Raw genomic sequence first — 15,243 nt, 5'->3', positions numbered from 1 at the left:
TTTTTCTTTCCACTTCTGTAAAATAGATATAAAACTGTTTCAAAGATTGACCAAATTAGCATATATAGTCACATATAACATTTATAAGACTCCTGGTTCATATAGGAAGCACTTAGTCAATGTTAGTTTTCTACATTTTTTGCATCTATGATTTATCTACATATATTAATCTCTATTAATTCTGAATCATTTTGCTTAGTTTTCTCAGGGGAGATATGTTTTATGATTATTTCTAGTGTAACTTTGGGGAATATATGAATTCATGCCAACTAGGAAAAGTGAAAGGAGAAGTCATTTCCTTGATTTTTACACTGAGAGACATTAAAAGATTTCTTGAGCTGGGGCCTTAGACACATTTAAAGACAATCATAATGGTGTATTTCCCTGAGAGTGTGGCCAAAGGCACTGATAAGTAGTTTAACCGCTATCCCTTTCACAATATAGAAATTAATGGAATTGAAAAAGCCATAAAGAAATGCATCAGAGTGTAAACAGGGTTCTATCTGTAAATGTGTTGTATATATCTTTGAGTTTTCTAAACTACCTGCAATGAGAAAAAGGCTATTTTAAGTGGGAGAAGAGTAAAAACATTATTTTATAAATACATGGTAGAACATAATTTTAATTTTTTGAAATAACTTTTAATGACAGAGTCCTTTTTATGGTAAGCATTTTATTACTGAAAGTATATGATTATACATATTACATACATGTTTTGAAGTATTATCCTAAAGTTTAGTGTTGGACAAAGGCATTGAATTAGTCAAATACATGAACATTAAACAATTATTTTCAATAATAGGTTTCAGCAAAGGAAGAATATTGTAGCTTTTCCTCTGAGTTTCCCAGTCCTGATTCTGTTGTTGCCAAATAAATGGAGGGGTGGGATTTCTTAACCCACGGAAGGAGAACTAAAGAAGGGAGAACTTGATTATATGGTGGCAGTAACTCTGAAAGGGGAAACAAGGACGAGAGGGGTTCTAGACCGGTCCAGGGGGGAAGACCTGGAGATAGCATTGTTTTATTTTACCATATAGTCCACTGACCTTCTCCCCCAGAACCATCTCTTTTGCCCACCTCCCTTCCTCCTATAAATTGTGGTGTTTCTGGGGTCAGGGGTGTGGTTGTGACAAGAGTGAGAGAAGGGCAAAAGGGACTTGCCTGGCTGCCACTAGGAAGGACTGGACTGGGAGAGTGATCAGGAAGCAACGGAAGTAGGGCATTCACTGCAGCTATTTAAATGTCAGGTTTTGTAAAGGAGGAGATGTATGAGATCTGTGAATTATTAACCCTGAGTATTCTTCTCAGAATAAGAGAGTTGCAACCCTGCTTTTCTCATTGATGACTTGCATTACATGTTTATGAGTGGAAAGTAATAGATATATTTCCACCGTTATTTGTGAGATTCCTAGTCCTTATCAACATGTAGTTTCATAATGTGGTCTTTTCCTTGCAGGGCATCCAGTATTTATGTTCACTCCAAGACCTGAATTTATATTATAACAACATTCCTTCATTAGTGGAGGTGTCCCGCCTGCAGCCTTTACCCTTCCTCAAAGAACTAGATTTGAGACTCAATCCTGTTGTCAGGAAAGATACAGATTATAGGCTTTTTGCTGTGTACACGCTACAAACTCTGGAGAAACTGGGTGAGACCCTCCTCCCGTTACTTGCCCCAGAATCTTACTTTAAACCAGCTGCCTCTTAATTTTTCAATGTTCACTCAAATTGTGCACTGGCAGGATATATTTGTTTATTAGTCAATATTTATGTAACTCTTTTGTTGGCAGGATGTATGACAAGTCCTTTTATTGTTTATTGAATGACAATCTATGATTTTATCAGTTGCTTCCAGCTTTAGTTTTTTTTTAGCTGATGGTTTCACCACCATTTCCTCCCCAACAAAAAGTTTCCAGGTTGAAATTTATTTTTCCAGATGCCTCAACTTTGTAACTATATTAGCAGTAGAAAATAAATATAACTCTTTGGGGCTGCATTGGCAAGGAACAATAAATATTCCTTCAAATTAGTCTATTTCTTTATAATGTTATTGTTGAGTATACCTTTATTGATATAAAATTTGATTTTGTATGTTCCTGGGAAGGTTATTGTAGGGAAACTAAGAGAAGTCTCTAAGAAATGGTGTAACTTTCCGCTTTAAGATTGGGCCATTGAGGTCTTTGCTGCCCAAGCAAGCTCTACTGCAGGGCTAGTTACACCTATGAGGTAGTTGTTGCTATGGTATCCGGTAGTCTCCCGGAGTTACTACTTGCTCCAGTGACAACATAATAGCATTATTTTATGACCTGTCTCTAACAAAAGACTGGTCTTTAGTTTTTACTGAGTGATTATGATTTTCTGATTTACCACTATCTACTTTGAAAAAGAAACATGCTCAAATCACGGTTTTTGCCTCCAGATGACCGAGCCGTACGAGAAAGTGAGAGAAAAGCTGCCAAGCTGCATTTTAGTCAGTTGGGCAACAGTGAAAATTTTCTTTTAGAGGTGGAAAAAAGGTAAGAAGATTTTGTACAAAAAGTTTTTTAGTTTGGATCTAGACATACAGAGCAATGAATTCCTGCTTAACTTTCTTCATTTTCTAGCAGAAATCTCTACAAAACAGATCCAAGATAAAATATCTGTCCAACATACTGAGATTTATCTGGGATGAGGTTATGGCCCTGAGTGGGAACATTTCTGCTTTCCTAAACTATTGGATCTGTTTTGAATATATTTGTAAACTCTAAAGTTGTGTTGAAAGCTTATAGATAGAGATACTGTGAGGTAACTTATTATCTGCACAACTGCTTACAAACTTTTCTTGGTAGAGTTATAAATCAGTACCTGGTCTTTTCCTGTTGAATTAGAAGCATTATGTTACCATAGGCAGGGTTGTTAGAAATACATTTGTTAAAAAATAATAACGGAAGAATTTTTCTACAAAACCAAAAGTAAACAGACCTTGAAGCTCTAAGGTAAATGAGTGGTAGAATTTCTATTCTTTGTTACTAAAATCCTATCAAAATAAGGTACTGTATCTTCTACTCCAAAACACATGCTTTTTAAAAAAAGTTGGATTGAGATGGCAGTTTAGGCAGACATGGTTCACCTTTTTGCACAACCACATCAAAATTACAACTAAAATATAGAACAACTATCACTCAGAACTGTCAGAAATAGAGTTGAATGGAAGTCTGACACCTATGGAATTAAAGTAACCACATCCATCCAGACTGGTAGAGGGATGCAGACAAGGAATGGGCTGGTCCTTCACCCACGTGTAATAGATAAAAACTTGGGAGGGATATCTCGGGAGCAAGGAGTCCCAGCCCCACACCAGGCCATGCAGCCTAGGGTTCCAGAGCCAAGAACAAAAGTCCCTACAACTTCTGGCTGGAAAAACCAGAGGGGATTGAGTTAGTGGATAGAGTTGCTGGAGCCCCAACCAGTTCCTCTTAAAGAACCTACACATGGACTCAGGCTTACTCCCTCTGAGCTCCAGCACCAAGGTAGGGGTTTGAAAGGCACCACTGGCATAGAGGGAGAAACTGAGGTATCAGGCAACAAGGAGAACAGAGGCCATTGTCCCTTTTCTGAACGCTTTCTGCACACAGCCAGCGGGCTAGTGCTGTATCTGAGACTCCATCAACCTAGCTGACACTGTTTGACCTGCTTTGGAGATCCCCAGAGACTCTGCCCCACCCAATATGAATGGCTGGTCTTGGCTTAAGCTTCGCAACTTCTGAATTCTCTCAAACAAGCAACAGCTGGCCTCAGTGAGGCCCAGGCCTGGCACTAGCAGCAACCAGCCTAGGAATCTCCAAGCCCAGCACAAGTAGCAGCCATCTCATATTGCTTTATAGCTCAGGCAGCATGGCTCCAGGCAAAATACAGGTGGGGGCTGACTTTGGCCTTTACCACCTAAGAAACCCCAGGGCCAACCCACCTACTGGACATCTACAGACCACTTTGTAGCACTACCACCCTACCCTTGCACAGTTGATCCTTCACAGAGGGCAGAGGTTGGTGGTCAGTGGTCACAGCCAGTCTTTGCAGATGACTGACCTGGGTAATTCCCACCCATTGGCCTGCCAACAGCAATCAAGTCTCAACTATAGGAGACAGGTGTACTTAGCTCACATAAAGGGTTCACTTTGAGTATCCAGCTTGGGTGATAGGGAAGGCTGTGCCACTGGACCCTACAGGACACCTACTACATTAGGCCACAGTACTAAGATACAAGAGTCAAAGCAGCTCTAATACACAGAAACAAACACAAGGAGGCTGCAAAAACAAGGAGACAAAGAAACATGGCCCACATGAAAAAAACAGATCAAAACTCCAGAAAAAGAGCTAACTGAAATGGAGATAAGCAATCGATCAGATGCAGAGTTCAAAACACTGGTCATAATGATGCTCAAGAACTTACTTAGGACCTCAACAGCATAAAAAAATCCAGTCAGTAACAAAGGACACACTAAATGAAATGAAGAACAATTTACAGGGAAACAACAGTAGAGTGGATGAAGACAAAAATCAAATCAATGATTTGGAACATAAAGAAGCAAAAAACAACCAATCTGAACAAGAAGGAAAAAGAGTCCAAAGAAGGCTATAGTATAAGCAGCTTCTGGGACAACTTCAAGAGGTTTAACATTTGCATCATAGGAATACCAGAAGAACAGAAAGAGCAATAAATTGGAAATCTATTTGAAAAAGATGATGAAAGAAAACTTCCCTAATTTGGCAAAGGAAATAAATATGCAAGTCCACGAGGCAGAGAGTTCCAAACAAAATGGATGCAAAGAGTCATACTGCAAGGCACATTGTAATTAAAATGCCACAGGTTGAAGATAAAGAGAGCATCTTAAGAGCAGCAAGAGAAAGCAGTTTGTTATAGGGGAGTTTCCATAAGGCTGTCAGCTGATTCTCAAAAGAAACTTTGCAGGCTAGAAGGCATTGGTAAGAAATATTCAAAGTAATGAAAAGTGGAGGCTTATAGCCAAGATTGCTGTACCCAGCAAAGCTATCGTTTAGAATTGAAGGGCAGATAAAGAGCTTCCTAGACAAGAAAAGCAAGGTCACTGTTCTCATGGAGCTTATGTTCTAGTGGAGAGAAAAGGCAATAAAAAAGCAAATAAATAAAAAACTCATTCTAGGGAAGAATATTTAATGTTGTGGGGATATGTGGGGATATTTAATGTTGTGGGGAAAGGTTGCCACTCATAAGCCCCCAAGTGGGGACCTGGACTGTAACCTAGGCATTTACCCTGACTTGGAATTAAACCAGCAACCTTTCAGTTCGCAGGCTGATGCTCAGACCTGACTTTGCATCAAGAAAACAGAATGTGCACATTCTGAATTTTCTGGCTTTCATACTTGAAAGGCTGAGCTACAAATGTTGTTCTTTATCATGTTCCCAGTAAAATATGACTTTAAAAATGGCTTTAGCCATGGCTGATGTGGCTCAGTGGATTGAGTGCCAGCCTGGAAACCAAAGGATCACTGGTTCAGTTCCCAGTCAGGGCAAGGGTCGTGCCTGGATCGTGGGCCAGATCCCCAGTAGGGGGCGCAAGAGAGGCAATCACACATTGATGTTTCCCTCTCTCCTTCCCTTCCCCTCTCTCTAAAAGTAAATTTAAAATCTTAAAAATAAATAAAATTAAAATGGCTTTAACCAAAAATTTTGTGAAATTAGTATGTTCTAGAGCATTTTAAAATGTAGATCATCATGAATTAGTGTTTTCTAAATAGCATTTATTGGTGATCTCAGAAACCTTCTTTTGAGTTTTAAATCAATTATTCTATGTGGCAGCTCCAGGGAGAAGACAATGAAAAACTGTGTGACAGACGAAATCTGTGCATCAAAAGTCAGTACAGGTGTTGATAACAGGATTGAAACTGGTAAGTTTCCTCTCTAATTACAAATGATTAAAACATTAGTTGTTTCAGCTTTTGTGGTGAATCTTGGGTAGAATGAAGACAAAATAGTTGAGAAATAACAGATTTGAAGCCAACATAAGATTTACTGGCTGTGTTTTTCCTTTCTCTCACTGCCAGGAGAGCCCTATTTATTGAGCAAGCCTAAGCCAGGACCAATCAAAGCAACAAGCTGTACTCAGAGTTCAGTTTCATTTATATCACTTTACATTATTCCTGTATCCTGAAAGTTGCATTGCTAGTCCCCCACGGACCCCTTTACATTGCTAAGGTGACTGATACATTAGCCAGAGATTCATGACTCATCTGCCATCAAAGCAGCTCACACGCTGGGCCTTCTGGGCTTCTCCATCTGGAACCTTTGCAGCTGTAGAACCTGTGTTTGTGCTATATTCCTAGGGAGTGTTACCTGTAAGCATTGTTGGTAATCTAATATTATTACAATAGTTATGCCATATTGATGCTAGTGCCACAGGCTAGGAGAAAGCTTTCCACTGGAGAAATTGCATGCTGTGGACCCTTATGGATTCAGGGCACTTGTCAGATGACCTTTTTTACTTGAGAAAACTTTCTTCCATGTGTAGGCCTTCATCCCTCTGAAGGATCTATTGAATTATATACAAATGCTAAAAGTCAATCCTAAAATCCCAGCAATAAATTTAGTAGATTGTGTAGTTTAGACCTTAATGATTTTCAGTTTATAACATATAGTCTTTTATTTTCCTGACTTATCTATGTGGACATTTATTGACAAGTCATTTTTATAGTATTATATGGTAAAATAAGCCATAATGAGGTATGATTTTTATTTTCCTTTCTTGGAAGACTCAATGCACATAGGTCATGGACCATTTCTTTATTTCATTTTGATTTTTTTAACCCTCACCTGAGGATATGTTTATTGATCTTAGAGAAAGAGGGAGGGGGAGAGAGAGAGAGAGAGGGAAAGAGAGATCCATCAATTGATTATTTCCTGTATGCGCCTTGACTGGGGACCAAATCTGCAACCTAGGAATGTACCCTGACCAGGAATCAAACCTGCAACCTTTTGAAACAGCACTCCAACCAACTAAGCCACCTGGCCAGGGCATCTTTATTTTAAATAGCATTTTTAATATTTAAGAATTGATGAAATTATATTATAATAATTTTGGAAAATGTTGAAAAGCATGAAGAACAACATTTTAATCACTCATAAACATTTTCCCTAAAGAGGATACCAGTTAATTTGGTATACAACCTCCCTCTGTTTTCTAGGTACAAGCATTTATATGTTCACTTCCAGAAAGACAAAAATACAGTGAAGCATAACTTGCCTTTTTTGTGTGAGCTGAATTAAATTTCACTTATGTCATATTACATCATTACCACACACAAAGATTCACTCCATGAATTAAGATGCTTTAAAGTACATAATCTCTACTTGGGAACAAATGGCTTTACCAGACACAGGACCCATTTCTAAAGGTTCTAAGAAGCTCCAGCTGTTGCCTGGATTTTTCTTTAATATGAAATTTATTTTGCTATTTTGAAACGTTAAAGAGCTTTGCTTTCCACTGAGAGTTATGTTCCACTGAGAGCGAGATCCCTGGGGAGTTTTGCCTGTAAGTACTGTTGGTAATTCAATATGACTAACGTGTTTATCATGTTAATGGTCCTGCCACAAGCTAGGAGAAAACATTTTGGAGAACAGTTCTCACTAGCTCAGTTCAAAACAGTGCTTTCCCACCAATCATTTAGAATAGGCAGGGAAACTCCTCTGTCTTGGATCCTCATCTTACTCTCTTAACCATGTAATCTTTGCCCCTTTCAGAGGTTCCTCCCTTTCCCCACACCCCTGAAATAAGCATTTCTAGACTATGTCTTTAGACTCCTTTCTCTACTCCTTGTCCTTGTTGATTTCCTCTATTTCCACAGCTTGCTTTATTTCCTCCCTATGACTCTTAAATATATTGGTCTAGCCTTGACAAACTATCAATCTCTCTGTACCAGTCCCCCATTTCTGTTGACTAACTTAGTAATATATACTTGAAATCACCACTGGATAACTAACTTTTTCAGCCCCTGAAGCTAAACATGTTAAAAAAACCAAGTGAACCCCTTTCCTCTAGCTCTAAACAGCATCTAGGGCAGGGGTGTCAAACTCATTTTCCCTGGGGGCCACATCAGCCTTTCAGCAAATTACCTTTGGCCTTCAAGGGGCCAAAGGTAATTTTAGGACTGTGTAAATGTAACTCCTTAAGTAGGGGCAAGGAGCTCAGCACTGCTGCTGGGTAAAAGAAGATGGAAGGCGGGATTCAGCCCACAGGCCTTGTGTTTGCCACCCGTGATCTAGGGTCTCATCAGTTAAGTCTTCAGAATCAGTGTTACCACCACTTTCCTATTAGTCGGGCTCAGAACCTTGGAGGTTTATGTTGCTTTCTCCCCTAAAACACAGCTGAATGTTCATACTCTGTAGTACAATCCATAACTGATAGTCCTTTCTTTCCCTTTCCTAATAGTCTCTTAACAGGTATGCTTAGTAGCTGTCATTTACTGAGTGTAAATGCTGGGCCAGGCCCTGTGCATTATCTCATTTAATCCTCACAATATAAGGCTGATTGTAATCAGCCTTAAAGGTTGATTATAAAGGTTGATTAAATCAAGGATTATATATCCTTGATTTAAAAGATGAGGAAACTAAGCCATGGCTGGTGTAGCTCAGTGGATTGAGCATGGGCCTCGAACCAAAGGCTCGCAGGTTGGATTCCAGTCAGGGCACATACCTGGGTTGCAGGCCAGGTCCCAGCAGGGAACACATGAGAGGCAACCACACATTGATGTTTCTTTTTCTCACTCCCTTCCCCTCTCTCTAAAGATAAATAAATAAGATATTTTTAAAAATAAATAAAAGATGAGGAAACTGAGACTCAAAGAGGTAAAATAACTTGCTCCAGTTATACAGTAAGTGGCAGAGCTAAGTTGCAAACTCTGTTCCATCCATCATCAAAGTCGACTTAACAACCATTACATCATGCTGCCGCCCAGTCTCTTCTTCCTTCAGTGTATTTTGTGCTTTCCTGTCAAGTTAATTTTTCTTAAAACTCAGCTGTGGTACTCATACTTACTTGCCTGCTCCAAAACTTCTGTGGCTCCCACTCACCTACTAAATTAAGACTCATTAATCTGACATACAAGCCTCCCCTGAAGTCTGGCTGCAGTTTCTCTCTTTGGCCTACCCTGTAACCTTATCTTCTTCTGTTTCTTAACTACAGTGTCCAGTGCTTCAATCAAACCAAACCACTCCCTCTTCCTCATATAGTTCTCCCTTTCTCCCTCTGCTGCCCCTGAACTAATGCTGTCCTTTCTGCTTGGAATGCTGTCATCAAAATCCTACCCTTTCTTTATGACCCAACTCAAATCCATCCTTTTTAGTGAAACTTTAAAATGCTTCAACCAAAAAAAATTTTTTTTCATAAACCCACATAACTTCTGGTTCATATACTCTGGAAATAGAAAATGACTTTTTACTCTGTGGATATTGTTTTTAGATGCATAAAAATTTTAATGAAGTTCAGTTTTTTTCAGTTACTTTGCCTTTTGGTGTCACATCCAAGACATTGCCAAATCCAGTGTCATGAAGCATTTGCTATTTTCTTATGAGTTTTATAGTTTTAGGTCATACATTTAGGTCGTTGATCCATTCGAAATTAATTTTGGGGTATGATGTTAGGTAAGGGTTCAGTTTTACTCTTTTGCATGAGGGCTGGGGCATGCGTGGTTGCCACTGTGCTAAGTGCTAAAATTGACCAGAGTTAACACCAATTTACTTTCTAAGCCTTTCTTTGGAAGATGCAAGCCTTCACTAGGCTTCAGAATCCAAAAAAAATTATATTAGACATATTCTGCCAGCAAAATTATTGCCTAGAGGGAGACAGATGCAGAGTGCTTCCTTCTCCACCGTATTTTCTTGTCTCCATAGTTTTGCCTTTTCCAGAATGTCATAGTGTTGGAATCATACATGCGTAGCCTTTTTAGATTGCTTCTTTTACTTAGCAATATGCATGTATGGTTTCTCTATGTCTTTTCATGGCTTCACAGGTCCTTTCTCTTTTAGTGATGAATAATGTTGCATTGTCTGGTTATACCACGTTTAATCATTTGCCTCCTGAAGGACATCTTGGTTGCTTTCAAGTCTTGGCAGTTATGAAAAAAAGCTGTTATAAACATCCACGTGCAAGTGTTTGTGTGTACATAAGTTTTCAATTCCTTTTATGCAAGTGTCTAGTTTTGTAAGAAACTGCAAACTGTCACCCAATATAACCTGCTTTTTAAAATACATTTTTATATAGAGTCTCTTAAATCAAAGGTTCTAAAATTGGATTCATATTCTCAGAGTTTATGAGAATATTGAATTTAAGAAACACTGATCTAGATGGGCTCACACTATAGAACCTCAGAATGTGCTAGGAGCAGAGGGGAGAAAGATTTTGTGGCAGATATGGAAACAAATTCATCAGCCTTTAGGGGGTGGCCTGCAAGGAGGAGAGGGGCATAGGTTGATGGGATTATTGTGAATGGTGTGGAAAGTGCTAATGAACATAGCAGGTCATGGAGACAGTTGAGTGATGAGGTGGTTTGGGTAGAAGGTGTGTATTGTATAGAAAAGGTTAGATTATTGAAGAGTAGTAAATGCTTTACTGAAAATAATTTACATTTATCCTGTAGGTCTATGCATACCGCACACGTATACTTTGCGAGTTGAAAGGGGTCCTGCTTACTCTTTTAGCCAATTTCTTTTGTCTTTAAATGGAATCACATCTAAAAGATCCTGATCTAATGAATATCTTACTTAAAAATAACAAAGAAAAATTTACCACAATCACCCCCAGTGGCTCATTCCTGAGTCTAGCCGATGTGTCATTGTCTTCTTTATAATTCATTGAAATCCATCCCATGTCAACATGTTCATTCTTGTCTTCTGATTTAGCTGTGGTGGTGTTTTAATTGAATAAAAATTAGGCTTGGAATAGTGGAGAACTCCCAGAATAGTGGCTTAAACAAGTTCATATAGAAATCCAAATGTTGGCAGTCTCAAACTCTTATATGGGGGGTTGGGGGGCATTCTTAAGAGGTGAATAAAGGCAATCTCTGCCACAATAGAAATGAAAGCAATTCAGGAAACAAGTGTATGCCTACTGGACAACTGTGTTAGAGGCTAGGCATATGAGGAAATGAAACAGAGGTGTTGATCTTCAGATACTCTCAGTCCAGAGATCTATCACAGCTGATTAGGGACAAGTGAGGCTGAGACTGTTGCAGAGATTAAAAAACAAACAACAATAAAAAACAAAAATATGGGGGAGAGGCAATAGCAGCTTGTACCTAGAAAAAGATTTCAGGAAAGAGGAGGCATTTAAATTGGGCATTCAGACAGAATTCAGTGGGCAGAGTTGATCATTCAATGCAGTGGGAACAGCAGCAGCAAATACAGGAGTTGACAGATTAGGAAATTGACTCAGTTTTGTGGCTGGAGTGAAAGTGCTTAACTGAAGTCAAGTTGCAAAGCCTCTTTTAGTAACCATTTTTATTTTATTCTCTTGAAAATGGGTAACAAATGTCTCATATGAAAGGCATGATTAACTATATGATTTATAGAGATAACTCAAGCTAGGTTTACTTAGATGGGCAGCAACTATAGGCAGTAGTCCGAGTGGGAGATGATGAAGACCTGCCTGACATAGGGCGATATTAGCAGTGTGAATGCAAATGAGGAAGTACAGATTGATGAAGTCCTTCAGGAATGAGAAGAAAACCTGGAGATGAAACCTTAAGTATTTTTACCTGCAGTGTTTTGCTAGGGAGTCCAAACTTCAGAAGAGTTGAATTTCTGAACAAAAACACATCAGATATTTAAGAGGGAAAAATACAAGGTTACTAAGGTTACAGGCAGTCTGTTTATGGTGGGAGAAAAACCACTGATTTCCTCTCATGATCATCATATCTGCAATGGTTATCATATATTAATTTCAAAAGTCAGTGATTAAGTTGTTTTCATTGGCATTAACAAATTAAAGGAAATGGCTCAAGGCTTCTTTTATTTTGGAGACCAGTGCTAGACTAGTTCTGCTCTTAAAAATTTGTCTCAGTAGAATCTAGGGTACAAGATGTTTATTAGAGATCAGCACCAAAAGGAAACAAAGGAAGGAAGGCTGAGCAGAGACAGAAGTAGAGTGAGGACTGCCTTCCAGAACGTCCCATACCAGGCAAATGAGGGGGCCTCGTTCAGGTACCTAACGTGAATCACCTGTGGAAGGGTGTGGCCTCAGGAGGTAGTTCTCCAAAGCTGAGGCAGACTCTGTAGAGCAACAAGTCCTTCCGTGGAAGGGATCTGGGCAGTGTACCTCTGTTTCAACTTCACGCAGATTACAAGGTTTTGGGCCAAAAGTGTGAAGTGGGGCTTCATCCAGCTATGATTACTGGTAGTTGAAGTAGTCAACTGTTGGTTATTTGCACCTGTATCAGCATTATAAAGTCATTTCTCTGTCATTACAAATATCAAACAATTTTCAGTGGTAAAAATATATTGAATTATGGTTCTATCACATTGGTTACGTGAGTGTAAAACCTGGAATAGACAACAATGTCATAATTACATTTGCTTTTGGAATTAAGTTCTGGATATCTTTTTTTTTTTTTTTTTAGATTTTATTTATCTTTTAGAGGGGAAGGGAAGGAGAGAAGGAGAGAAACATCAATGTATGGTTGCCTCTCGTGTGTCCCCTGCTGGCCACCGGCCTGCAGCCCAAGCATGTGCCCTGACTGGGAATCCAACTTCGATCTTGTGGTTCGCAGGCCCAAGCTCAATCCACTGAGCCATACCAGCCAGGGCTGGATATCTTTTATAGCTGGAAAAAAAGAAGAAAGTAAATTGAAGTATAAGCCAAGAAAAAGAGCCAATCTCAGAATGCAAATTGCTGCTTTTTCCTGATTTTTCCCAATTGTGGTAAATGGCACACTTAGTTATAATGGCAGAAGAAGCAGTTTTTCTTTTTAGGAGTAAGCCTGTATCTTGGCTATGACACCAAAAGCCTGACAACCAAAGGAAAAATAGATGAATTAGACTCTATAAAATTAAAACCTTTTGTGCTTCAAAGGACACTATCAAGAAAGTAAAAGAACAGTTTACAGAATGGGAGAAAATATTTGCAAGTCACATATCTGACAAGGGTCTAGTATCCACTCTATACAAAGAATTTGTACAACTCAATAACAAAAAGACAACCTTATTAGAAACTGGGCAAAGGATTAAATAGCCATTTTTCAAAAGAACATATGCAACTAGCCAGCAAGCACAAGAAAGATGATCAACATCACTAGCCATCAGGAAATTGCACAGCAAAATCACAGGAGGAGACCATTTACAGCCACTAGGATGGCTAGAATCAAAAGGACAGATAATGAGTGATGGCAAAGATGTGGATGGGAAAGATGTAAAGAAATTAGAACCCTCATGTATTTTTGGTGGGGAAATAAAATGGTAGAGTATAGTTTCTTTGGAAAGCAGTTTTTCAAAAAGTTAAACGTAGAGTTGCCATTTCACCCAGCAACTCCCCTCTTAGATATACACCCAAGAGAAATGAAAATATATGTCCACACAAAGATGTGTGCAGGAATGAAAGCAGCATTATGGCAAAAAATCCCATCAACTAATGAATGGACAAACAAAATACAGTTTATCCATATAAGCCATATTATTCAGCCCAAACAGGTGTGAAGTACTGATACATGGCAGAGTACATGTGTATCTTGAAAACATCATGTTAAGTGACAGAAGCCAGGCATAAAAGGTCAAATATTGTACTACTCCATTTGCATGAGATGTCCAGAATATCAAATCCACTGGATCAGAAAATATATTATTGGTTGACAGGAGCTGGTGGGGAGGAGAGAATTGAGAGTGACAACTAACTGGGTTTCTTGTGGGGTGATGAAATGAGATAGATAGTAGTGATGGTTGCATAACTTTGTGAATGCACTAAAAATCACTGAATTGCATACTATAAAAGGGTGAATTGTGTGATACATGAATTATATCTCAATTAAAATAAAGATTCGCCCTGCACAAAAAAAAAGTTGTTCTATAGAACTTGGTACTTGAGATTTGAGATGAATCCAAGAACAACTTTCTATCTTGGGGGATTGGGTGGGCAATAATGGCAATTCTGAGATGCAGGTAAAGCGTAGAGGTGAGGACTATCAGCAGAAGTGGGTCTGGAAGGGAAGATAAAGAGTTTGGTTTAGAAAATACTAACTGTTTAGTTGTCTGTGGGGCACTCTTTGGTGGGGGGAAGTTCAAGAAACTTAGGTTTACACATAAAAGGAGAGATCATAGTTAATAGATTTAGATTTAGAGTCATTCATCTTTTGGTGACAGCTGAAACCAAAGAGAAGGTATGATAAAATTCAGCAAAGAGTTTGGACGTTGGGGGATTTGCTTGAACCAAGAGGAAGGTTGCAAGACAACCTGTGAATCTGGAGAAGAGCATTAGCATGGTAGGAGGAAAACCACGATGGAGCAATGCCTTGGACACCTGGGAGGCAAGTGTTAAGTGTTGTTCTGTGGGAAAGGGTAAGAGGAACCTTGGACCCAAAGTCATAGCTTAGTAACCATTTTCATTTTTCACTAAGAATCAGGTTAAAACCAGCAATTTCTGTTTCATCTTGTTGTTTTTTTTCTGTGTTATTACTACTATAGGAACAAGAGAACATGAACTTTGAGAGATTATGTCACTTTGAGAAAAGTAGTTTGGTCAAGTGGAAGAGTGCCCCATAGACAACTAAACAGTTAGTGTTGTAATCACAAGACATTTCAGTCCCAGGAGGCAACTCAGAAATAAGGAACATTTTAGAGCCCCACATAGACTGAGGGGACGGATTGTCAAAAGATTGGCTTTATTCACTCTGTTTTCTCAGTTGTCCTGGTTTCTAGTAGCTTTCTGTTGCCAGGGCCTGCAGATGAGAACTAGCAGAAGAACATATGTTTGCGTAAGGCCCAAGTCCTTGAAACTGTCGTAATTCTCACACAGTCCTGCTATGAACAAAACCTCTCTAAACCAAAAACTTCTGTTTTTGCCCACATTCTCCCAGAAGACCCCAAATCCCAGAATTCTACAATAAATAAGCATTTGTCAAGAATGGGCATAGAGTTTTGTACAAGTGTTGTAATTGATTAGAAATCCTAACTAACTCTTTTTTTTTTTTTAATTCTCACTGAAGGACATGCTGATTGATTTTAGAGAAAGGGGAATGGAGGGAGAAAAA

At 38.9% G+C, this 15,243-nt stretch overlaps 1 protein-coding gene across 1 annotated transcript in view; it reads left to right on the top strand.

Annotated features, from left to right (window-relative positions):
• LRRC36 (leucine rich repeat containing 36) overlaps window positions 1–15,243 on the top strand; it is a 57,555-nt gene that overhangs the window by 21,495 nt on the left and 20,817 nt on the right. Inside the window, exons 3-5 of the mRNA XM_037162730.2 lie at window positions 1,457–1,649; window positions 2,420–2,516; window positions 5,816–5,904. Of these exons, the coding sequence (XP_037018625.2) occupies window positions 1,457–1,649; window positions 2,420–2,516; window positions 5,816–5,904 (379 nt within the window). The remainder of the gene's footprint in view (window positions 1–1,456; window positions 1,650–2,419; window positions 2,517–5,815; window positions 5,905–15,243) is intronic.

The sequence above is a fragment of the Artibeus jamaicensis genome, unplaced genomic scaffold (genome assembly GCF_021234435.1).
Source record: "Artibeus jamaicensis isolate MK-2021 breed Jamaican fruit bat unplaced genomic scaffold, CSHL_Jam_final contig_464, whole genome shotgun sequence".
In the NCBI taxonomy this organism is placed as follows: domain Eukaryota; kingdom Metazoa; phylum Chordata; class Mammalia; order Chiroptera; family Phyllostomidae; genus Artibeus; species Artibeus jamaicensis.
The sequence above is the reverse complement of the archived record's forward strand: the minus strand, read 5'-3'. Positions and strand labels throughout refer to the sequence as shown.